The sequence below is a fragment of the Mustela lutreola genome, chromosome X (genome assembly GCF_030435805.1).
Source record: "Mustela lutreola isolate mMusLut2 chromosome X, mMusLut2.pri, whole genome shotgun sequence".
NCBI lineage: Eukaryota > Metazoa > Chordata > Mammalia > Carnivora > Mustelidae > Mustela > Mustela lutreola.
Window position 1 is genome coordinate 128,107,018 of NC_081308.1, and position 23,857 is coordinate 128,130,874.

Genomic DNA, 23,857 nt, shown 5'->3' on the forward strand with positions numbered 1-23,857 from the left:
AATGTTGGAGTGTGTGTTGAGATGAGCAAGGTGGATGGAGAAGACTCACCCTGGCTACAGAGGGCGACATTTCTCGGAATGATGGCAAAAAGCCGACCTCCCTTATGCCTCCCACGCAGCAGGGAGGGGGGAAGAGCAGAGGAGAGGGACAGGCAGACTCTGGGCTGAGCACGCAGCCCGATCCCAAGATTACGACCTGAGCCAAAATTAAGAGTCAGACGCTCCACCGAGTGGGCCACCCAGGCGCCTCGGTAATGTTATTTTAGATCACAGAAGCAGGATACAGGATTGGATGTGATAGATTTCATCTATGTAAAGACACAAATGTCCTTATGGCTACATATGTATGTGGGCAGGAAAAACAGCAGAGAGAAATGCAAGACTGTCACAACGGCTGTATTCTGGAAGGTGCTCTGCTTTTCACCCTCACCATTTTCCCCATCTTCCACATTTTATACGAGCATACAGTACTCTGCTAATGGCTGAAGAGACGGGGCCGATGAAGTATAAAACCGAACCACAAAAACAGCAAAAGAAAATTAATATTGTTCAATCTCCATATGGGGAAGGGTCTCTATGTTTAACGGGAAAAAAAAAATCAGACAGGAAAAGAGCAATTTGTTTATTTTAAAAAGTGAAACCAATAACCAAAATTTAAAGGCAAATTCACAGGACTGGAAATACAAACACCCAACAGTTTTACAAAGAGAACAATGATCAAGGTCACGGATAAGCAGAGAGTTACAAGCTCAAACAGGATACCACTTTCACCTGTTTTATATATTTGTTTGCTTTATTTCTAGTTTTACCACCCTAAGCTGCAGGAGAGTGGGGAGAAGGGCCAAAGAGAGAAGCTTTTAACAATTTGGCACCAAGAGACAAGCCCAAGGGAGTAATTTGAAATACATAAAAACATTTCATTTGCAAAGTTGTTCATCACAGCATTATTTACAATACCGAAATTTTGGAAATAAGCTGAATTTTCAATGAAAGAAGGTTAGGTTAGTTATGAAAAAAGTTACACAAGAAAATACATCACCACCAGTATAAGCATCTTTGCAGAAATTTTAGTAACCACATATAATATTTAATGATAAAAAGAATATAAAACTGGAAGATAAAACACACAGGATGATCACAGCAATGTAAAAAAATTCATAGCCCAAAGAAGGCAAGATATTAAGTGACCATCTTGGGGCAAAGTACTGGTGCATTTTCTTGCCTTTTAGTACATTTCTGTTTTCCAGTTTTTCTATGATTAACACTTTACTTTTGTGCTCAGAAGGGGATACCTTTTTTCAAAGTGGTCACAAGACTCTTCAGCGATGTTCCTGGTCAGTTCACGCCACGCCATGCCACGCCAGGGCCTAGAGTCACAGAGCGCAGCCTCTTGGAGATGGCAGGGGCGGGGGAGTGGGCGTGAAGAATGGTCATGAACAGAGGGGGAAGGGGAGAAGCTGGGGGTGGGGCGCAGGGAGGCAGGGATCGGCAGGGAAGAGTCAGGGACCAGTGTGCACACTGGTCGGCCGAGGAAAGGGGCTTTGTGGAGCCAGGGAAGACTCTGACTGCTCAGCGAAGGTCGGTGTGGACCCCGTAGTAGGCACTGGCGGTGTTCGCAGAGGGCGGGGTCTAAGAGGGAGTTCAGGAAGACACGTGGATTCTTCAGGAGCAAGGGAGGAAAGAGGAGGGGGGGGCAAGCTAGGCGGGAAGGTGGTGAGAGGGCTGGTGATGGCAATGGCACTGGAGGGGGGAGCGCCGAGGGCCAGAGGGTGTTCCCTGTGGTGTGCCTCAAACCAACAGCCTTTGCATGCACACACAGAGTGGACAATTAGCCCCCAGGAGGAACCTGCCCGTCGCTGGGTAGACCCGGCTTCCATTCAGAGTGAGTGTAGGGGCAGCTCCGTTCCACTTTCTACCACAATGGGAAGGTTCTAGATCTGTGCTCTCCAGGATGGCGGCTGCTAACCATGTCAGGCTGATGAGCACTTGAAATATGACAAGCCTCACTGAGATTCTGCTTTGGAATCGCTTATTTCATTTGAATTCATTTAAATGGTTGCATGTGCCCAGTGGCCACTGGACAGCACGTACCCAGGGGCGGTGATTCTCAAAGTGTGGTCTCAGGAGAGCAGCGTGATCTGTAGGAAATGCACATTCTCAGGCCCCACCCCAGCCGCAAGGATGCAGCAACTCTGCGGGTGGGGGCCCTGCACGGCTCTGGCTCATCCTCCTGCTTGGGGGCCACTGAAGCAGGGACACACAAAATTTCTGCGCTCGCTAGTTCTGGTTTCCTCTGAACTGTATGCAAGAACCACTGCCAGAGTGAAATGGGCTTTATAACAAGGAAGTGCCCAGGGGACCATGAGGAACACACGTCCAGCTCGGCGGGCCAAGAAAGGCTGTGTGGAACCATAGAGACGTGCTCACTCCAGGCTGAGGCCAGAGAAGGAGCGTGGTCAGCTTGGACGCCTGAAAACCAGAAAGTGGCTGTGCATTCCAACATGTGTGGGAGACGGGCAGAAGGGAAGAAAATGTGGCTCTACATTGCGTTCAGGGTCAAAAACAGTGAACACGCATAACCTGTGAGCCGATCGGGAAAGCAGGCCACCCAGCGGGCAACTCAGCCTTTGCTTCTAACGGGAGAGAGACTGAAGGGAGGCTGAGAGCAACCACCGCACCAGAATCAGCTCGGACACTGGGTCCTCGCACAGAAAAGAGGAGACAGAAGGACTTCCAGCAGAGACAGAGGGACACACAAAAGCCCCAGATGCGGCTCTGGTCACATGGGCAGACAAATTACTGCCAAAACGGCAGCCGCACCCCCAACGTAGCTGTCACTTCCCTCTTCTCTGACGCAGGTCAGTTTTCAACTTCAGCAAGAGCAGAACTGGGACATTTTTGATAAAACTGTGCTTCAGGAAGTGAACCAGGACGAAGTGTACGCACTGCGGCCAACAGACGCACGTGAAAGAAAAGCCCGTGTTAAAACTTCTCATCTTAACCAGGGAGTAGGAGATAAAGCTCAACACGCTGAAAAGATGGCGTGAGGAATTTCCAGACCAGATTATAAAAGTCTTAGTGGAAGTGATGAGACCGATGAAGAGGATGAAAAGGAGAAATAAAAGGCCCAGGGACCCCATCTACTAGTATAAGCCAAGACTTCCAGAAGAAAGATGAGCCTCGGGATCAGGAGAGATGAATAGGGCCCTTCACTCTTCAACTAGAAACTGCTGTTGCCAAGACACTAAGTCACTTAATCACTTAGGAGATCGTTGTGCTACCATATATGCCTCTGTTGTGAACTAATTAATTTAAAAAAAAGCACTGTCTGAAATTACTGATTTGAAGTCTTCTTTTACAATAATATCTTGCCTTTTTTGTTACAATACACATAAGTATTCTTTCACAAACATTTACCTTTAAACACTGAAGCACTTGTAAAGAGAATTACTAGAAATCACTCACTTTGATACAGGACAATGTAAGATGTTTATTTAGAATGTGGCTGACTCCTCTGATGAGTGCTGATAACTGATCAACTTCCACGTGTTACAAATAGGAGTCGTGATCATCCCATCCTTTTTAAAGACGATGTAGGCTAAGCTTATTATGATTACCACCTGCCTTTCTGGTTACTTTCATATCTAGGGAATACAGAACTATGTTCTGGGGGATTAGAAATTACCTAATATATTAAGTGACGTTTTCACAATTCTCAAAATAATTCAGAATTTAGTAAAATTAATGTTGTCTTTAATCAGCTATTCAAAGTAGATTATTTCCTGCCTCCTGGATAAATGTATACCTGCAACCAACCATTCCTGAAAAAGGAGAACACAACAGTTTTGAATTACTTGATTTGTGGATACAGTTACACCTTTAAATGTTTTCCACCGTGAATAACAGGGCCTTTCAACAGGTGATCTTGGAGTTTAATGGTCATATTACTTGCTAACAAATTACTATTTGGGCCAGAAGTTCCTGAACATTTCTAACTAAATTTCCCAAATATCTCATGCCTCTAGTTGACTTAGCATCATTTATTTGATGCAGAAATTCTACATTAGTCGCTTCATGCATATTTTATCTTTGGATTTTGGAAAACTCGCAATCTTATTAACAAAAGTTGAAGATAAGACTTTAAGGCCTTAGTGCCTAGCATTATTATTTAACTTCACATTTTACAAACCTGAAACCTGAAATACTGATATAATACTTTGAATATATTTGGTTAAATATATTATTAAATTATAAACAAAAGAACCAGGGACTTTGTGTGAAACCTTATGTGACATATGGTTACTTTTTGAAATACACTAGATTCCAGAAGTAATTAACAGTATTTCTTGAGTACAGTGTTGTGTTTGGTTATTATGGGCTCAATGGATAAAACCATGACAGATTTAGGTTGTTCCCTTTACACTTATCCACTCAATAAACAGGCCGTGATTGCCCCAAAAAGGACAGAACGGTTCAGCCTAGCCCCAGTCCAATTACCAAGTGGATATTAATAAAGACTCAAATTAATAAAGAATCAAAACGTTAGGCGATCACATATTCTTGGGTCAAGCTGGGGACATATGCTTTGCGTGCCTACCCCTTGGGTTGCTCCTAACAGTATGGATGATCACCAAGTGACCAGCTCTAATGCCTCCTCTCCCCAGCTGCAAGGGAGCATGTGACAGCTGCCCTCCTCCCCGGCTGGCCGGGGTCATGGCATCAGTGATTGGAGGAGGTCTCTGCCCCGGGAGTCATTATACATGTTGTGGTCCTGCAAAGGGTCAGAATCAACAAAATACAGTTCCCCTGCGTGGACGTCGGAAAAGTTAGCCAGAAACTCACGGGGATTGAAACCAACCCACACAGTGTACCGATAGTCTATTGTGCGTATGGAATAGCCCATGACCTTTATATCTTTTAAGCTCGGCTTGTCAGAATTCCACTGGGGAGAGTCTGCAGGCCGGGGGTACTGGCTATAGGCAATAGACTCACGGGGATTACCAGGAAGGTACTGGTCCTCGTCCAGGTCCTGGAATCGGAAATATTTCACAAGGCTCTGGCCTTCTCGGCACTGAGCCACACGAAATGAGGGAACAGGACAGCGAGGCGGCACGTGCAGTCCTGCAAGTCCCGCGAGCGTGGGGAAGAGAGACAGAAGTTCCACGAGGTCCGTGACTTGCCGGCCTGAAACGGGAACCGATCCAGCTGAATGCAATGCTGTACAGAAGCCTGCACAGCTCACAGACTAAGGAAGGGAGCGCATCTGGGCTCCACTGGTTCTTTTCTCCTTCTGCGTTTATTTTGGGCCCATGAGTTCAGGAACAACGCCAACTCGGCACCTCCCCCCACAGGAGTATGCAAAATGAAGATGCCTGCAGCCAGTTGGCCCTTGTAAAAACTACGTGTAATTTGGGAACCACCCGTGTAATCACTGATTCTGGCAAGGATCACCAACAGAAGCCCTATCTTTTGGGTAAAACTCGGTTGGGGGGGGGGGGGGGGACAGGATATTGGGAGTCTCAGCGGTCGCACCCTGCAGAGACTCCCTTCTGGATGTCAGCATACCCCCTTGAGACCATGGGAGGTTGCAAAAACAGCACATTCACCGTCTTAACCATCCCGTAGCGTCCTGTTCAGTAGCACCACAAACATCCACGGTGCCATGCAGCCGTGCCCACTGGCCGTGTCCAGAATGCTTCTCATCTTCTTCACCTGTGATCTGTCCTCAGCGAACACTCCCTTCCCATCGCCTCCTCCCTGCCCCCCGCCCCTGGCAACCGCTATCCTACTTTTGGGGGCTCCTTGCAGGATCTCTTGTAAGGGCAATCACACGGTCTTTGTCCCTGTAGGACTGCTTCCTTCTCTGAGCACAATGTCCTCAAGGTTCCCCCACGCTGTAGCACATGTCAGAATGCCCTGCCTTTCTTAAGGTTGAGTAACACACCACTACACAGAGAGACTACATGTGGCTTCTCCACTCACCCAGCAACTGATGCTGGTTGCTTCCACCTTGTGGCTACTGGACATTCATGTACAAGTTTTTGCTTGAATACCTATATCTAATTCTATGGGATATCTACCTAGTAGTGGAATTGCGGAGTCACACCGTAACCCTACATGTAACTTTGTGGGGACCCATGAAGCCACTTTCCATAGTGGCTGCACCATTTTACCTCCCCACCAGCAACGGGAGGGCTCCCCTTTCTCCACACCATGCCAGTGCTGTAGATTTCTATTTATTTTGCGAATGGGAATGAAACGACACCTCACTGTGGTTGATCCATCTTTAAAGTCTTAATCCTACGCTTTCTATCACCGTTAAAACCATGGGCTTTGAGCCAACACTCTGGCCTTCTTGGATCTTTAAGAGTTTGCTTTACACGGCCCAATTTTATTTCTGATACATCTGATAAGTCAAATAAAAAGAAAAAAAAAGGTAAAGAAGCTTAAAAAGATACTTTCTACAATGGCAAGACCTGGTTGACCTGACTACCTTCATCAGGTGATCAAATCTGGCACCAGTGACAATGGCGAAGGCCACCGTGAAGTGCCCTCACTGTGACACACTGGGAGCATGTGAGCTCACGTGTAGTGCACGTGTCTAAAATGTTTACCCTGAATCTAGTCATGAGGAAGCGATGAGACAAATCCAGACTGTGGGCTGCTGCCCAACACAGTTACCTGGAATGCTAGTAAAAAGATGAGGTCGAGGAGAAATGGAGGCCCAGACCACGTTAGGCCTTGTCAGCCACTACAAGGGCTTTCACTCAGAGACAGGAGCATAGAAGGCTCCAGAGCAGGGCTCTGACACCACCTTACTCAAGTTTTAACAGGATCACTTTGGCTACTGTGAGGAGGAAGAACTCCGGGGGACCAAGGGCACAAGTAGGAAGACTTCAGGAAGCTGTTGCAGGAATCCAGCAGGACACGGGGTGGTATGACCCATGGTGGCAGCGTGAGGTGGCAAGAAGCAGTATAGCCAGACTGAATGGAGAGCGAGAGGCTTGCAGACAGACTACGTTTCACATATGGAGGATGGGAGACAGGCAGGGGCAGGGGCCGGCCGGGAGGGAGACAGGCAGGGGCCGGGAGGCCTCCATAGTGAGCACAGCCATTCCCTGAGAGGGCAAAGAGGATCGAAAAGAAAGGCTCAGCCTGGGGCATGCCCAAGCTCGACTGGCCAAGTGAAACAGGCTGCTGGAAGTCCCATCCAAAGTTCAGGAAAGAGACAGAGGCTAGAGATAAAACTGGGAAATAAACTAGGAACAGTACAGCTACATGAATTTACGACTTGCTGAACATGTCCCCAGAAAACTTTCAAAAAACCATCTCAACCTGTCAGATTCCTCCAAGCAAGCAGAGGCCTATAATCATGCCTATGGTTCGAGCTTTTTATAGATGACTTGAAAGAAGACAGAGCATGAAGCACACAAAACTCAAATGTAGAGAAAATAAAACTGGGCCATGTAAAGCAAATCTGGAAAGATCCATAAAGACCAGAATGATGGGCCAGAACCAAAAAAAGAAAAAATATCAACAGAAATTGACATAAAGGGCATGATTTAGATGTTAAATGGATTTAGATGGATTAAATGCAGAAGCCCAAAAAGCGGGCAACCTAGTTTCACAGAGTTCATAGAAAAAGTACTCTAACTCATACACAACTTGTCTCTGTGCTAAGCAGATCACCTCAGGAGAGAACAAAGAACCCACACAGGTCACCCATGCAGCCGCAAGGGGTATCTCATTGCAGGGGCATTTCTGGAAATGCTTTCTCAAGCTGGCGCTTTGGGGAAGGCAGAGACCAGGATAACTGTGGGTCTACCACCACTACTGTGAAGGAACTGCAGGCCTGGGGGTTTCTGCCTAGAGAAGAAAGGCATCAGGGTCGCCTTCAAGGCTGGGATGGACCGGCACATCGAAGTCAAAGCAAACTCGCCCTTCACTGCGCTGCTCAGCCGTCGGCCAACCCCTTCCTCTGAGCTTCGGAGCACCCGGTGGTCTCTGGCACGACAGTCCTCCTCATCCTGGGGATGCCACCTACTCCTTTGTCCCTCCCTCTTCCAGGCTCCTCTAGGCCCAGACCCATAGGTACTCAGGAGTGCCAACCCTGGACAGGAAGATGGACCAGGAAGCCCCTGGCTGTGCATCAGGGAGTCTCCTATCAAGCAATATCACTTCAGCGTGCTTTATACCTGGCTCCATCAACTCCACGATGGAATCGAAAGGGTCGATGTACGGGAAAAGCTTCTCGCCCGCCTCCAGAAGCGGAGCTGTCCTCCCGGGAACATAGAACATCAAGGGCACGCGAGTGGCGACGTCAAAATTGCTGTATTTGGCCCACTCTCCGTGTTCACCGAGAGCCCACCCTGGTTCATAAAAGCACAAAATAACAGAAGACAAATAATGACATCACTGCTCGTTCATTTTCGATGCCATTTCATTCCCTGTTGTAGAAACCAGAGGAAGCAAAGTTCATCACAGAGAAGGAATTCCTCTGTGATTACCACAAAAAAGGTGATTTCTCTAAATACTGCTTTCTTTGAAGTTAGACATCTTTCTTGAATGAGGAAACCTCTAAAAGGGGAAAAAAAAAAAAACCATACTAAATTCCCAAAACAAAACTATCTTCTTTAAAAGCAACTGACGTTTGCGGCCAGCTCGGGCTCCCAGGGCCCAGCCCCTACCCCCCAGCCCACACACAGGCCAGGCCTCCCCTCCCAAGAGGGGCTCCTCCTGACAGGGTGGGGGCCAGGGCAGGGCCACTGTCCTGTCCTGCCTTCTCTGGACACAAGTCCCACCGGGGCTGTTTTCCACCCAAGGGTGCGTGCCCCCAAACCATGAGCAGTGACGCTACTGCACTCACTCCCATTTTATAAGGCAAGGATAACTTGTTCCATTTTAAAAAATAGACCACAGACCAAAAAAAAAAAAAAAATAGAACTTGATTCCAGACCCTTAACCTTCATGAAAAATACAACCCTCTTTGCCTGGACTGAAAACTCTCCTTGCGCAAGACAGCTTGAATGCTCCCCCTGGAAACGTCTAATGTTCTATCTGAGTGCCCTTTTTGATATTAAAAAAAAAAAAAAAAGAGATTGCACGTTGAGTATTTCATGTTACAAAATAACCAAAGCCACATAAAGCCGCCATGTATGGACTGGAGAGGCTTCTGTGGTGAGGGGGCAGGGAGTCTCAGGAGGGCCGTTCGAGAAGGGCCATTTGGAATCAATGCAGCTGCCTCCGTGCAAAGAGAGCTTCTGAGTGGCCTTGCCTCCTTCACAGGCGCAGCGGCCTCTGTCCGCACTGGAGGAAACTGAGCACTGACAAGAGAGGCCAGAAGTGGATGGCGAACCATTAGGGAGACAGCGAAACATTATGACACTTATGTACATAACAAAGTAATGTGGGTCTTGACAAGGCTTAAGGTAGGCCCGTGAGAAATCACACGGAGGACTGTCTATGACATTAAGTGCAACCAGCAAACGAGGGGACCAAAGGGCTGATAAGCACAATCAATCCCGCCTTGTTCCGTGACTACATATTCCATACACACTCACACGGACATGCACCACAGCCATGTGTATATCCACAACCAAAGGCTAAAAGACAGCCCCCAGGTCTGCCAGCACCAGCTCGCTCCGCGCAGGTGGGATAAGAGAGCAGGGTGCTCTCGCCCTACATTATATGCTCTATGCCTTTTCCTTTTTACAATGACTCTAGGTTGATCCCATCCCACTGTACAGTTGACGATCCTCAAGAACTGTTGTCCCCGGAGTATGATAATGGTAGTATGGTTATACTTTAAAAGAGCTGAATTTTTTAGAGATACTATTCAGAAACCTGAACAACCCGGGATTTGCTTCAAAAGAGCTTGGTGGGGGGGGGGGGGGGGATGAGACAAACAAGACCCCTGGGAGTGGGTAACTGGGGAGCAGGATGATGGGGACTGGAGGTTGTTGTTTATTCTCTATTCTTGGACATGTTAAAAATTTTCAAATTAAGAAGAATCTTAAGTAAATTGTTTCCATTTTTGGAAAAAGTGGGAAACTGCCTGAAAAGAGAGAAAGCCTTGCCAGCACCAGGCTCTTGACAGAGAGAACACTGGGACTGGGGGTGGAGGAGTGAAGTCAGGTCTGAGGGCCTTGCTGGGCCATGCCAGGACTGTTCTGGTTCCTCCTAAGAAAAACTAAATGCCCTCCAAGCCTCTAGATTGGAAGCATGGCTTAAAAGGGCTCCCCACACAAATTGAGGGTTTGTGCTGCATTCATCAAGGATAAAAAAGGTTGCTACGAGGTCCCCACCCAAGCATCCAACATGGTCCTTGGGCCTCTATGGAGAAAGGTCCCAGGCCATCAGAAAACAGGCCATCATAAAAGCACCCCAAGACCCCAGACTTGGGGTACTGCTGATTCCTGAAAGAGAACACGCTTCTGTTTAAGGCAATCTAGAAAAGCACATTTCCCAGAGAAGTCCAGCTGCCCTGATCGACTCCCCAGGGCACAGGAAAATGCTTACCGTGATCGGAGACAAATGCGATGATGGTGCTATTGGCCAGCTGGAGATCATCCAAAGCACTCAGAAGGTGGCCAACCTGTGTATCCAAATATGAAACGGAGGCAAAGTAGCTCTGACGGATTTTCCGCTGCACGGTAAAGGAGGAGGAGAGTGAGTGTGACTTGAACCGCAGTAGCACGCACAGAGCGGTGTCACCTGAGTGCGCCTCCACTGACGCCCGTGACTTTCCGCTGAAACGTAAAGCACATTTCCCCACCATCTGAGTCGCTGGGCCCCCATGCTCCTGGTGAAATCCTGGATCCATGGCAGATCCAAAAGGAGGATTCTTTTTTAAGCAAATCAGATTTCACTGTAGGGCACAGGTCACAGCAGACAGATGCGCCACTTACTGTCCCTTTGTGTCTCCTTCACCTGTTCTTAAGGGTCCCAGGAGATGACCATGTAAACTGAAACACATGCCCCATCATTCCAAACTCTGCTGGGGGGGCGCCAAGGACCCCATGAAGCTGTACTCCTTCCTTAAGGACCAGAAACCAGGGGGCTCAGAACAAGAGAAATGTTCTGGGATGTGGCCGAATCACCCCAATCTCTCCCTCTATCCCCACATGGCTTTCTTCCCGCATGTGTCTCTCTCCTCTTCTTAGAGGGACACCCATCCTATGACTCCAGTATGACCTCATCGTAACTAATGAATCTGCAATGACCCTAGTTTCACGCGAGGCCCCATTCTGAGGTGCAGACGGTCAGGACTTCCAGTTTCTGCGGGACACAGCAGGACAGCAACTGCTTGTCCTCAAAGACGGCGGCGGTCATGTGAGGCTCATGTCTAATGACCTCCCAGCAGGCAGGAGAAGAGCAAAAGGGAGGGACCCAGGCTGGAGGCCAAGGGAGGCACTGAGGTGATTCAAGGCAAGATGCTGCAGCCTGGGCTGCACGTGAGTGAGAGTCTGACCACAGCCCAGAGCACCTGCCGTGGGCCTGAGATGAACAGCACTAAATCCACGCTGGGCACACGGGAGCAGCTCCACGGACGCTCGTTGCATGAACAAATCGAACCCAGACCCACTCAGGTGGTCATGAAAGACTTGCAGATGGAGCCAGAGGGCCACGCGGACCTGGGAGGAAGGCCGGGACAACCAGCCCAAGTGCGGGGGGGCGGGGCGGGGCGGGGCGGGGGCGCAGGGAGAGCCCGCGGGGAAGGAGATAAGGACTCCGGGGCTGACTGCAGGGTTCTGGTTCGGCTGGCGGCACCATTCAGTGGCTGGGGGAGCACAAGGAGAAGAGGAGCAGCAGCAGCGGCGGCACGGCCCCAGGAGCCAGTGAGGCAGAGGTCTCCATGGGCACTGGTGCGGCAATGACCCTCAGGGGCAAGTGGACAGACGTGTCTGAAATCAGGAGCCAGACTGGGACAGGAGGGGAGAAGGGGAAGAAAGCTTCCAGTGGAGGCCCTGGGGCTGACCCACTGGACAGAGCCTCCTAAGCAGCAGACACAGAAAGAGGGGTCTGCTGTGTGGAGGGGGGCGGAGGGGGTCCAGGCGGAGGACATGTCCAGGAGGAGTGGCGCCGGCCAACACTGAGAAAGCAGCAGGGACTCTGGGAAGGTAGGACCCACAAGGAGGAATTTCATTTGCCACGGGGGTCAGTGCTGACCTTGGTGAGAGCACTGAGTGGGCTGGGGAGGCAGGAGGCTGGGCAGAAGCGAATGAAGAACGGGCGGACGCTAAGGCCACATTTCACTCCTTCTGCCCTGAAGGGCAGGTGAGGGCACAGTGTCATCATCTGCTGAAAGATGGAGAAGAGTGGCATAAAGGACAAGAGGTGAGCGGCTCAGAGTGCAGAGTTCAGAGCAGCCGAACGGGCCGAAAGTCCTGAGCAGAAAGCCCTCGCGGATGGGCCGTCAGGGCTGGAGGCTGGGCCCGTGTGTGTCCACCTCAGCACCACACGGACTCAGGGCAGCAGCCTCAAGACTTGGGCTTGAGAGCGGCATGGTGGCCGGACCATCCTGTCATCGGGGCACAAGTGCAGCAGGGGGCTGGTGAGAACAGAATGCCACTTGCACAGGAGTGAAGCCCGGAGGGGACCTAGACCCGGGGTAGGGAAGTCCCCAACCATGATCCCCAGGAGGCAGGTGGGGAACGAGCATGTGGAGTGAGGCAGCTGTGAGAAGAGACTGTGGTCAGGGTGGTGACTGCAACCAGGGAGGAGCCAGCCTGGGAGGCCCGAGGTTGGGCCCTGAGGTCACTGGCTCCTGTGGAGCAGAGCCAGAGTGCGGGCAGAACCGAGAGGCTCAAGAGTGCGGGGAGATGCGGCCTGGGCAGAAACAGCCATGAGCAGGGCCCAAGCTCCAGGTGCATGTGGGGCAGGGAGCAGGACACGAGCACACCAGGGAGGTCCTCTGGGCAGCGACAGCAGCAGTGGGCAGGGGCATGGCAGGGAGGAAGGCATCTGTCCTGGACGCTTTTGCACGTTCACTGAGCTCCCTGCTGGAAATCTGTCACCACCTCATTTCTGTTTTACAGACAAGGAAACAGGCTCAGAGAGCTCAAGGGACCTTCCTGGGGGCTGTGCGGCTGGTGTGGGGGAGAACGGGAATTCGAACCCAGGCTGTTCTGAGCCGGTAAGACAAAGCACAAGGCCCTGGCATTCCATGTATCCGGGAGGGAATTCAGACTCCCCAAGGCCGCATCCGCATGCTCTGGGGCAAGTTATCACACCTCCCTGCTGTCTCCCCACCTGGACGACCTGATGGTCACAAACCTCAGTCAGCCTCCACGAGGACTGGAGGAGAGGGCACACAGAAAACATGGAGCACCCTTCCTGGGACACAGTCCATTTTAAAGGGACATTTGAAGTGACGGTCACTAACAAGGCCTCCGGGTGCAGCCTCGGAGATGCCACTCAGACAAGCCTGCTCTCAGAAACCCCGTAATGGGAAGTCAGGGATGGAGCCACAGGAGGAATCCGCTTCTTTGCCAAGTCTCACCACCGCCAGGCGAACCTAAGGAGGCCCACGGACACGAGGGGCGCACAGTCCCTAGCCCCTAAGCCCTCACTATCCAAACAGCTCTGAGTGGCAAGAGACGCCTGGATGTTTCATCTGGTTTTGAACCATACCCTATGGCAGTGCTCACAGGCTTCTGCGTGCCAGCAGAACTGCTGGGTTGCCCTTGCAAATGCCAGTCCTCAGGCCCCACTTCCAGCTCCCAGTCCCCTAAGTCGGCACTTCCGACAAGCCCTCATGGGGATTACGATGCAGGGGGTCCAGGAAGCACCCTCTGAGACCACTGCCCTCTACCTTTCACTGCAGGCTGCCTATGGAGTCTTCACACAGTGACCTAAGGGCAGAGCTGCATGTGGAATATTCCAGAAAGAGTGCTGGTCGGCGTGTTTTCTGCACTCCAGGGAGAGGGTGACTAACGAGTCCACTGAGGAGTTGAACTCTGCGGCTACTCCAACTGCAACATCCAGATAGCACTGGCCACTTCGGTGCCCCTGCCCCCTCTGTGTCAAAGCCCTACTCCCCGCACCACCCCTCGAACAGGATGGGTGCCTGTGTAGGCTTTCCCCCAGAGGGGCCGTGCAACTGAACATTCTGGGTTGCAGGGGAGCCGCCCACCACTCTACAGCTGATGAACAGTCACGTGGATTAAAGAGCATCTCCCATGATTTAGTGACGGGGTGTCCCAGCCTCCTCCTTCTCCCAGGGCTCACACCCAGCCAATCACCAAACCTCCAGATGCTCCCCTGCTTTGCAAGAGACATGGCCTGGGCGACGATATCCACCCAGCACTTCCCAAACCCTAAATTCCTCCAGACCACCCCCAGCCCCAGAGCCTCATGAGACACCTGGCACAGAGAAGAGTCTCAGTAAGACACCACGGGTGGGGCGGTGTCTACTGAGCAAAGTGGTGTCACAATGATGCCATGCCATTAAGTACCCAGCAATTCCCCCAAATATGCCCTTGGTACCTGAAAATCCGCAGGAATTGGGCCATAGGGCACACTGAGGTTCAAGGCCTGGACATCCTCCCGCTGCCTGATGTCCATCCAGGGGTTGTAGGCCACAGGAGGGAGGCCAGCAGGGACCTGGGGATCAGGAGCCAGGGTGATGTTCTCCAAGGGATACAGCTTCTGAAACTCCTTGGGGGGAATAGCGCACAAAGACACCAGGTTGTCATTCTTCCGGCAAAGGCACAAAGCTGGGACTCTCCCAGTCTCTCTATTGCCTTTTCTCCAAGCCGGGGATGCGTTTACATGGTAGCTCACTGACACTCCCCAGGTACTTCCCCCTACCTGAAGGTCAGGCCTAAGGTCACTTCACAAGACGCCAATGGTAATGAAATCATGCCACTTGTGTCCTATAAACCGAGCAGCCACACCTCTCTCTTTTCATACAAATCAATACCCCCACTGCCTCCCTCCCATCCAGCTGGAAAGGGGTGGGTGGGGTGTGTTCAATTCCCAAAACCCCCTCAGCTTTGGCCACTCCCCGAGAGTGCTCACAGAACTTGACACAGTCCTACCTGCAGCTACCACACACAATCAGCAAAGGGCAAAGCCACATGGGCAAAGTCCAGGGAAAACCAGGCACAAGCTTCCAGAATCCTCTGCCGGTGAAGTCACACAGGATGCGCTTAATTCTCCCGGTGATGAGTGGTGTGACAACATGCGTGAGAGGCTGTTGCCATGGAAGCTCATTAGAGCCTCAGCACATGGGTTATTTACCGGGGCTGCCCGCCCAGGCCCCCTCTGCCGGCACAGATCGACGCCAGAGACTCCATGCAGAAGAGTAGGGCCATTCGTAAACAGTGCAGGCACAGAGAGCCACTCCTCGCTTGGGGAGTGGTGCGAACTCTTCCAGGATCCACGTTCCCAGAAGTCAGCCAAAGGCCAACCTTGCAAGCAGGCCTTGCTACGGAGAGGAGCTCGGCCCACTAGGGGAGCTCCTGTCTGCATGAGAGGCAGAAATGAGTCTCCCATCATCAAAGGGGAACAGATCCAGCTAGGAAGGCGAGATTGGCCCTGCGCAAATCTATCAAAGCATCAAAGAGCACGCCTTCGGCTCCCAACTCACACCACGAATGAAGGGCATCCTTTAAAAATTCAAAAGAGTGGGCTGCTCAGGCCCAGGGAAGACACAACAGGGAGAAACTGAAAAAGATTTAATAAAAAGAAGGGACCATACATTCTAAATGATGGACAGGAGAGCACAGCATTCAGGGTTGCACCGAGCAATGCAGTGCCCTGTGTGGGAAGGGTCTGAGATGCCCTTCCCTGGAACTGTGCCCCAAGGACTGTCCCTTAACTGCAGCCATTGGCGGCCAGCTCTGGCTGACTTCTCTACGTTGATATTCCCATCCAACCCAATATGTGCTCCCGAGTTCAAGGACAAGAATAAAACCTTTCATTGGGGAGGGAGGAAGCCAAGCATTTCCAACAGGATTCTTACGTGCCTTAAGTCTACTTTTTAGCCTCAACCTCTGATCCCATCTTCATGCCACTAAGTACAGTGGTGCCATCAGGCAGCCCCGGTGACCAGGGATGGCAGGACATGCCCCCACTAAACCAACCCCTCCTGTAACAAATGACAGAGCTGTCACAGAGGTGTGGGGTCAGCCCTCGGGCAGCTCTTCACCTTGGGGTATCTGAAGGGGATGTGCGGCTTATGATACCCAACAGCCAGGAAGAAAGGGCGGGCCGATATTTTCATCTTTTCCAACAAGCGTATCGCTTGCTCGGTGCTCTGCTTGTCAGGCAAGGTGCCCTCTGGCACATCCGCCACGTCCACGGGGCAAAGCAGGTTGGCATGGAGTTCTCCATCTGGCCCCCTACATGTCTTTCAAGACAAAACAGTGCAAGTCAGCTCTTTAAATGCAAAGAAGAGAAGTCATGAAGGGGCATACACAATGGATTTCGCATTCACAGCAGCAGCCCTCGAAGCCCACCTCATGAGTGCTGGCCAGGCATGCACGATGGAGAGCTAAGACAGAGAAGCATCTCCTCTTTCCTAGGCAGAGGCCAGAAACCTACCAGCACTTAGCTTCTTGCTGTTAATCTTCTGTCTCCAGGTCACAATTAATTAAAGGAAACCCATGGAAACTAATGATCAAAACAAATCTGTCTCTGGCTCAATAATTTTAAATAAAGCCAATTTAAAAATGGGCAAAGGACTTGAATAGATCTCTCTCCAGACAAGATAGATAAATGGCCAACAAGCACATGTGAAGATGCTTTGTGTCATTATTCATCACAGATATACCAATCAAAACCACAATGAGATACTGTCCCACACATGCCGCGATGGCTAGAATTTTTAGAACTGGACAATGACAAGTGTTGGTGAGGATGGCAAGAGCCTGGACCCCTCCCTCACACAGGGCCCCTGGGGGTGTGAAATGGGGCGCTGTGGAAAACACTCTGATGGTCCCTCAAGCGGTTAAGCAGGGCGTCATTACGTAACCCAGCAATTCCACACCTGAGGGGCAGCAAGAAAAACGAAAACCTAAACCTACACAAATACGTCACCTAGCGATTCCACCCAAGAGAACAGGAAACCTAGGCCACATACAAACACGTCCACGAAGGTTTACAGCAGTACCGTCAATAGTAGCTACAGAGTGGAAATAACCCAAGTGTCTGACAACTCATGAATGGATAAAAAAAAAAATGCATTCTACCCATACAACGGAATACCATTTCCCTATAAAAAGTAACAGGGCTTTGCAACACCTGGCTGGCTGGGTCGGCAGAACATGCAACTCTGGATCCCAAGGCTGTGGGTTAGAGCCACACGCTGGATGTAGAGATTACTTAATAAAATCTATAAAAAGAAAGCAATGGACTATGGACTCTGAAAAACAATCTGAGGGTTTTGAAGGGGTGGGGGGTGGGAGGTTGGGGGAACCAGGTGGTGGGTATTATAGAGGGCACGGGTTGCATGGAGCACTGGGTGTGGTGCAAAAAACAATGAATACTGTTATGCTGAAAAGAAATTTTAAAAAAAAGAAAGGTATTAAAAAAAAAAAAAAAGAAAGCAATGAAGTTCTGGGGATCCTGAGTAGCTCAGTCAGTTAAGCGCCTGCCTTCGGCTCAGGTCATGATCCTGGGGTCCTGGGATCGAGCCCCACATCAGGGAGCCTGCTTCTCCCTCTCCCTCTACCTGTGGCTCCTCCTGCTTGTACTCTCTCTCTATCAGATAAATAAATCTTTTTTAGAAAAAAAGATCCCAACATCTGTCTCTGCCAAGTCATGATCACAGACAAAAACTACAAACTTCACTATAAAACCAGCTTGAAAGAAGTGGCGTATACGCAGCAGTTAACCTGAATCCTCCCAGACAGGAAACAACAGTTCCTCTACAGAACAGTGCCCTTTTCACATCCTTACCTTGGTGTTTTCATACTTTTCAGAGGAGGGATGATAAGGTGGAACAGACCAACTAAATGGGGAATCATCACTGTAATTGGAAGATATTCCTGAAGGGGGAGAAAAGAAAGCCATTAAATAAAACTGAAGCGTCCTTCAATGCCTTCCCCGCCCCAAATTTAAACTCTGTGAGCAACTACAGAAGTATCACCCCTTTCTTGGGGACTTATTTCCTCATCTATAAAATCAAGAGCTCAGGCAGACGATGAGAAGTCCCCACGAAAGCCAACTCTCTAGGTTTCTAGTTGAGTACTGAGCATGTGACCTCCTGGTCCCTTGAGCCCTGGCGATTCATGCAAAGCTGTACGGAAGAAACCCAGAAGGGCAGGCTCAGCCAACGGGCTCCAACGCTGCGGCCCCACAGAACCCTCACAGGATGGAGCCTCTCCCCCAGAACAGACGCAGCACCACCAAAGGCCAGGTGCAGAAGGGGAGGCTCAGAGAAGGCCAGTGCCTTGACTGACACCAACCACGGAAGGTGAGTGAGCTGGGACTCAAATCCAGGCCTTAGGACCCCAGGTTCAGTGCTCATTCATGAAGCAGAAACCCACTGCCAAGCTCAGCAGTCTGTCGTCTATTCGGGAGGAGAAAAGAATGGTGAGCTACAGAAGGATGGCCAGCTGTCTAGAGAACAGAAGTGCTGTGTGAGTGCGGAAGCCACAGAGGTGGTGGGCCGAGGTAGCATGGGCAGTGAGGGCCATGAAGACGCAGTGAGGCTTGTGTGGGAGCGGAAGGGAAGGGCCGCCTCGCGGGGTGAGACAGGAGGAGCAGGGAGCGCAGTGTCGGTAGAACCACAGGGGAAAGAGCATCACCAGCACAGTGACCGTTGGGGCTCCACCAGGGAGCACCAGGCAAAGCGAGACCAGAGGGAAGGGGGCAGTGGGCGGCGGGCTGACCAACACAGCAAGTATAGTGGAAAGAGCACAGGAGGCCCACAGACCCAGGTTCAAATCTCAGCACTGCCCCTTATTACCCACGCAACCTTGGGCAAGCTACTTGACTTCTGCAAGCCTCGAGTTCCTCCTCGGGAAATGAGGATGATGATAAAAATGATAAAAACCCACCCTGCCTGCTGCTGAAACATGGCTTCCCTCGGCCCTACTTCCTCTTCTCCCGAACTTGTCTCTCCCCTCCTGCTGTGCTCAGGCAGGGGCTGTCCAGGATGTAAGCGCCAACTGCGGAAAGTTCGGACGGTGGGCTTTTGGTGACATGACAGGATTCCTGACCGATTCTCTTTCCAAAATCTGGCCTTCCTTAGCCCAGCCAAGTGTTATCCTCAACCGGGACCGGCCAGCTGGGTTCTGGAAGGCTGCTGAGCCTGCCTGTGTCACCAGCGAGCAAAAGGAAAGCTACTGAAAATGTTCAAGTCATCGCCCTTAGCAATAAGCACAACCATCGTATGAAGTGGGCTTTCAACCCACTCTCACACCCCTGAACCACCGGAACTAGGACGCTACCCTGGGAGTAATCCAAGCAGCTATGACTCATTTGCCAGAGAACTAATCTGAAGTGGAGAGGAAGAACGATCTGCTCAAGGTCAAGTGCACAACTACGACGTGGCAGAGCTGGGACTGGAACCCGGGAGCCTGGATCCCTGGGGCCACTGCCCACCGGTTCCCTCTGCAGAGGCATTCATTCCAGCAGTACGTGTGACAATGGAGACCTGAAATCAACATGACACTCAAGTACAGTGGCTTGTATGTGAGATGACTGTGCTGTTGTTAAAAATGATATGCCAAGGGGCACCTGGGTGGCTCAGTGGGTTAAGCCTCTGCCTTCAGCTCAGGTCATGATCTCAGGGTCCTGGGATTGAGTCCCCAATCAGGCTCTCTGCTGAGTGGAGAGCCTGCTTCCTTCTCTCTCTCTCTCTCTCTCTCTCTCTCTCTGCCTGCCTCTCTGCCTCCTTGTGATCTCTGTCAAATAAATAAATTAGTTTTAAAAAATAAAATAAAATAAAAGATGATTGTATGAAGGGCAGCCAAAGGGGAAAAAGTTTGTTTAAAACATTCACAACATAGGGGCGCATGGGTGGCTCAGTGGGCTAAGTCTCTGCCTTTGGCTCAGGTCATGATCTCAGGGTCCTGGGATTGAGCCCCGCATCGGGCTCTCTGCTCAGCAGGGAACCTGCTTCCCCCTCTCTTCTCTGCCTGCCCTCTCTGCCTACTTGTGAGCTCCCTCTCTCTCTCTGTCAAATAAATAAAATCTTAAAAAAAAAAAAACATTCACAGCATAAAACTGTATATAAAGGAAAATCTCAAATCGGAAAAAGAATATGCCTGGAATAAGGGATCATCAAACTTCAACCCCCTTTGGTGTGGTGCAATTACAAGCAATTCATATCCTTCAGTTCATACCCCCCCCTTTTTGTCAAATAATCATGCATTACTTCAAATAAGTATTTTTAAAAGTTTTAAAGTCTTTTTTAAAGTTTAAAAAACTTTTAAAGTCTTTAAAGTGTTTCAGCATTCTCATTTTGGCATTAAAGAGCCAGTTTATCAGGCCGTGCTGCAAGTCAGCCTGGTGGCCCCCCCAGCACCATTCAGGCCTTGGGCGTCAGCTTGCACCGCTCTTGCTAATCTGACTCACAGCTGATGGGCAGCCCCGCCCAAGTGCTGCCTCTTCACTGGCAAATCCTCAAAACCACCCTGGTCTCCCTTTACTGACGGGGCTCCTGGGGCACAGAGAATCAGTCAGGTGCAGAGCTAGACTCACACCCAACACTGCTGCCTCCCCAGCCAGCATCCTTCCTTCTGCCTGAGAAGCCGAAGGAACCAAACGGCACTGTGACCAGTGGCCAGTGGCCTACTACACTTCATTTTGGTAAGAACATGAAGCTAAAGTGAGAAGTAGGATTTTGTACCAAGACACCAGTGACTAAGGAGGTGTCCCCTCAGCCCCAGCAGGCCTCTGTAAAGCCAGCTCTACCTCCAGAGGGGGATTCCAGCCCATGGGCACAAAACACAGAGGAATCCAGATTTTGGACACCAAACAGTACCAGGATGAAAGACTTTTCCAACCGACATGGTCACGTAGCCATTCTCCTTGAAGTGCTGGGGGATGGTAGAGAAGTTTCCAGCATGTACCCTCCAGTAGGAATTGAAGTCATACAGGCGGGTGGTGTCTGGTCTCCTCCCAGTGAGGAAGGACACACGGCTTGGGGCGCACACTGCTTGCTGTCAGGGAGAAGAAGCAGAGGGAAATATCCTCAGAGGCAAACAGAGTCTGGATGCTAAAAGGTAACCAGGCAACCTGAAGAGTCCTTAGCAAAACAGCCTGGCAGCTGAGTCATGCAGATCAAAGCCAGCCAGTGGCATAAGGGTCTCGTTCACACACCAGGAGTAAGTATCCCCACAAAGAGGCAGGAAAAGACTCAGCCCCCCCACCCACCAAGCAGATGTTTGGGTCCTATGTGATGGCGTCTCACAGGTGCACAGAGGCAAGAAGCTTAAAGGCAGCCCCATGAGTGTCACCATGGCAAGGAGCATGGTGCTTGCCCAAGGTCGGTTAGCAGACCTGAGAGGGGCATTCGGCAACATCCTCTTCATCCTCAGCACCAGGCAAATCCTTCTGTGGAAGAAAGCTGGCCAGGGCCATCCTTAGGCATCTTAGGGTCAAGGGACCACCTCTGCCCAAGCTTGGAGGCACAAGCTTCCTTGCCAGTACACAACCAGGTTTTCTCTACTGCCATTTTCCAGACTATGCTTCCCTCTAATAAGGATTTGCCAGGCACCATCAGGGCCATCTAACCATATGCTGAAAGGACTTCATCCCCCAGCCCACTGCACAAAGAACGCAACCACACCTATAGGTCCCCAGACATACCTGGGCGAAGGCATTCTGGAAGAGGAGGCTGTGGGATGCCAGTTGATCGATGTTTGGGGACCTTACCAGCTTGTCCCCGTAACAGCCCAGGGAAGGGCGCAGGTCATCCACGATGATCAGAAGGACATTCAGAGGAGCTGTATGGAAGGGAGGGACCTCAGTGAGATCGCCTGCACTGACAATGAACCCCCAGCCATGGTTGCTGCTCCAGTACTGAGTGGCCCCAGGCTGGCCCCTACACCCTGGACAGCCCAGCCAACCAAGCTAGGGAGGGGGAGACTAGGGCAGGGAGGCTGGGAGTGGGTGCACAGAAGAAACCCCAATTCTGGGTGGCAGAATTAGGCTCTGAGCATGGCCTCAAGCCCGGATGAGGGGGAGAGAGGGGGAGGGAAGGACAGAGGGGAGGAAAGAATTTAGGGAAGGAAAGAAAAATGGATGGGGGCGGGGGGAAGAAAGGATCGTGGGTGGGAGGAAAGGAAGGATGAATGTCAGAAGGAACAGTGGATGGGACAGAGACGGGAAGGTAAGGATGGATGCAGCCAGAAAAGGAGGTAGGGAGCCCGCAATCTGAGCGAGGGCCAGGACTGCACCTGTGGTCGAGTTGCCGGACGCCGCAGACTCAAGGGAGGTGCAGACTGAGGCCAAGACCAAGCCAAGCCAAAGCAGGCACCAGCCGGCTGGCGGCATCTCTGCCCCGACGCGGCCACTCTGGGGCGACGGGGACAGGTTGCGGCGGACGGGCCGGCCGCGGGCCCCTCGTCGCCAACGCCCTCTGCACCAAGCGGCCGCGGCCGGCCCACAGGCCGGGGCACAGAGGCCCGGAAGCTAGTGCGCCTGCGTGCCTCGTCCCCGCCCCGCCCCTAAGAGGGGCGGGGCCTGGCTGCTCCCGAGGCCCTTGCGCGTGATCCCAGCCTCAGAGGGCGGGGCCGGGGTTGGAGCGCGGGTCCTGCCGAGCCGGCGCCGCATGCTGAACCGCCTGGCCGCGGGCAGCTACCTTGCTGGGGAGCTCCCTGGAGAATCTTTCCGGGTGTTTCTAAAGATTTGCGATGCAACCACTGTCCTTAACCAGCAGTTTTCTGCCTCATTGCCTTCGTTCCTGTTTTGCCTTCCACCTAGAAGCCCTTCCCTTCACCGTGAAAGTCACACTCACTCGCAGACCAGCCCAAATGCTGCAGTTCTCCAATGCAACCCTTCCTCCATCTAAAAGGACCCCCCTTTAAAAAAAAAGATTTTACTCCTTTATTTGACAGAGACAGAGAACGAGAGAGGGAACACAAGCAGGGGGAATGGGAGAGGGAGAAGCAGGCTCCCCTCTGAGCAGGGAGCCTAATGCGGGGATGGATCCCATGGGGCTCCATCCCACGACCCGGGGACCATGACCTGACCCAAGGGCAGACATTTAAGGACTGAGTCACCCAGGCGCCCCTAAAAGGATCCCCCTTTTTACGCATTTGTTCAACAAGTACTTATTAAGTACCGCAGATATGTATACGAAGCCCTGTTGGTGGCTCAGGTATTCTAAGCCCCTGCCCTGGTGGAAATTGCATACAATAAATAAGCAAAACAAAAACAAAAACAAAAAAACAAAGAATGGCAGTGGGCATGCCCGGTCTGGACAAAAATAAGGCAAGGTGGAATTGCTTGTCATTGTCTGTAGGGTGGCCAGGCAAAGCCTCACTAGGAAAGTGACATTTGAACAGAAACTTGAAGGAGGTGAGGGAGCAAGCCACAGGGATGACTGCAAGAGGGTGCTCCCGCAGAGTGAGCAGCCATTGTGGAGAGCCTGTGTGACGGTGTTAGGGACAGCACAGAGACTGGTCTGCTGGCAGAGAACTGGAGATGGATCGGGAAGGCATCGGAGACGGGAGGAGTGAGAGTCCTAAGGCCTTCCAAGGCAAGAATCATTCACTGTCTGCCTGGGACTGTAGGTCAAGAAGGACATCACTGTCCCTCTCTCCTGGAGCCTCTGACTCACCCTCTGGGTGACATGCTAACTTTCTCCTCACAGCAGCACCATGTAGAGCCAGAAATTAAAACACAAAGAGGCTCCATCACTTAACAGAGGACACACACCCAGGAAGTGGAGGAGCAG

At 51.3% G+C, this 23,857-nt stretch overlaps 1 protein-coding gene across 3 annotated transcripts; it reads right to left on the reverse strand.

Moving 5' to 3' along the window:
- Nucleotides 1-608: 608 nt before the first annotated feature.
- On the reverse strand, nucleotides 609-22,591 carry IDS (iduronate 2-sulfatase). Of its 3 annotated transcripts, none has more exons than XM_059157237.1 (10): nucleotides 22,356-22,590; nucleotides 21,766-21,902; nucleotides 20,939-21,116; nucleotides 17,905-17,993; nucleotides 16,154-16,354; nucleotides 14,488-14,658; nucleotides 10,519-10,645; nucleotides 8,196-8,369; nucleotides 5,002-5,184; nucleotides 609-3,821 (listed from the first exon to the last, which is right to left on the reverse strand). In XM_059157237.1, the coding sequence occupies exons 1-10, from the start codon at nucleotides 22,450-22,452 to the stop codon at nucleotides 3,766-3,768; spliced, it is 1,413 nt and encodes a 470-aa protein (XP_059013220.1). In that variant the 5' UTR covers nucleotides 22,453-22,590; the 3' UTR covers nucleotides 609-3,765. The 3 variants fall into 3 exon arrangements, with proteins under 3 accessions (XP_059013220.1, XP_059013219.1, XP_059013218.1); XM_059157236.1 differs by having other exon boundaries at nucleotides 4,993-5,184; XM_059157235.1 differs by having other exon boundaries at nucleotides 609-5,184; nucleotides 22,356-22,591.
- Between the last annotated feature and the right edge of the window lie 1,266 nt (nucleotides 22,592-23,857).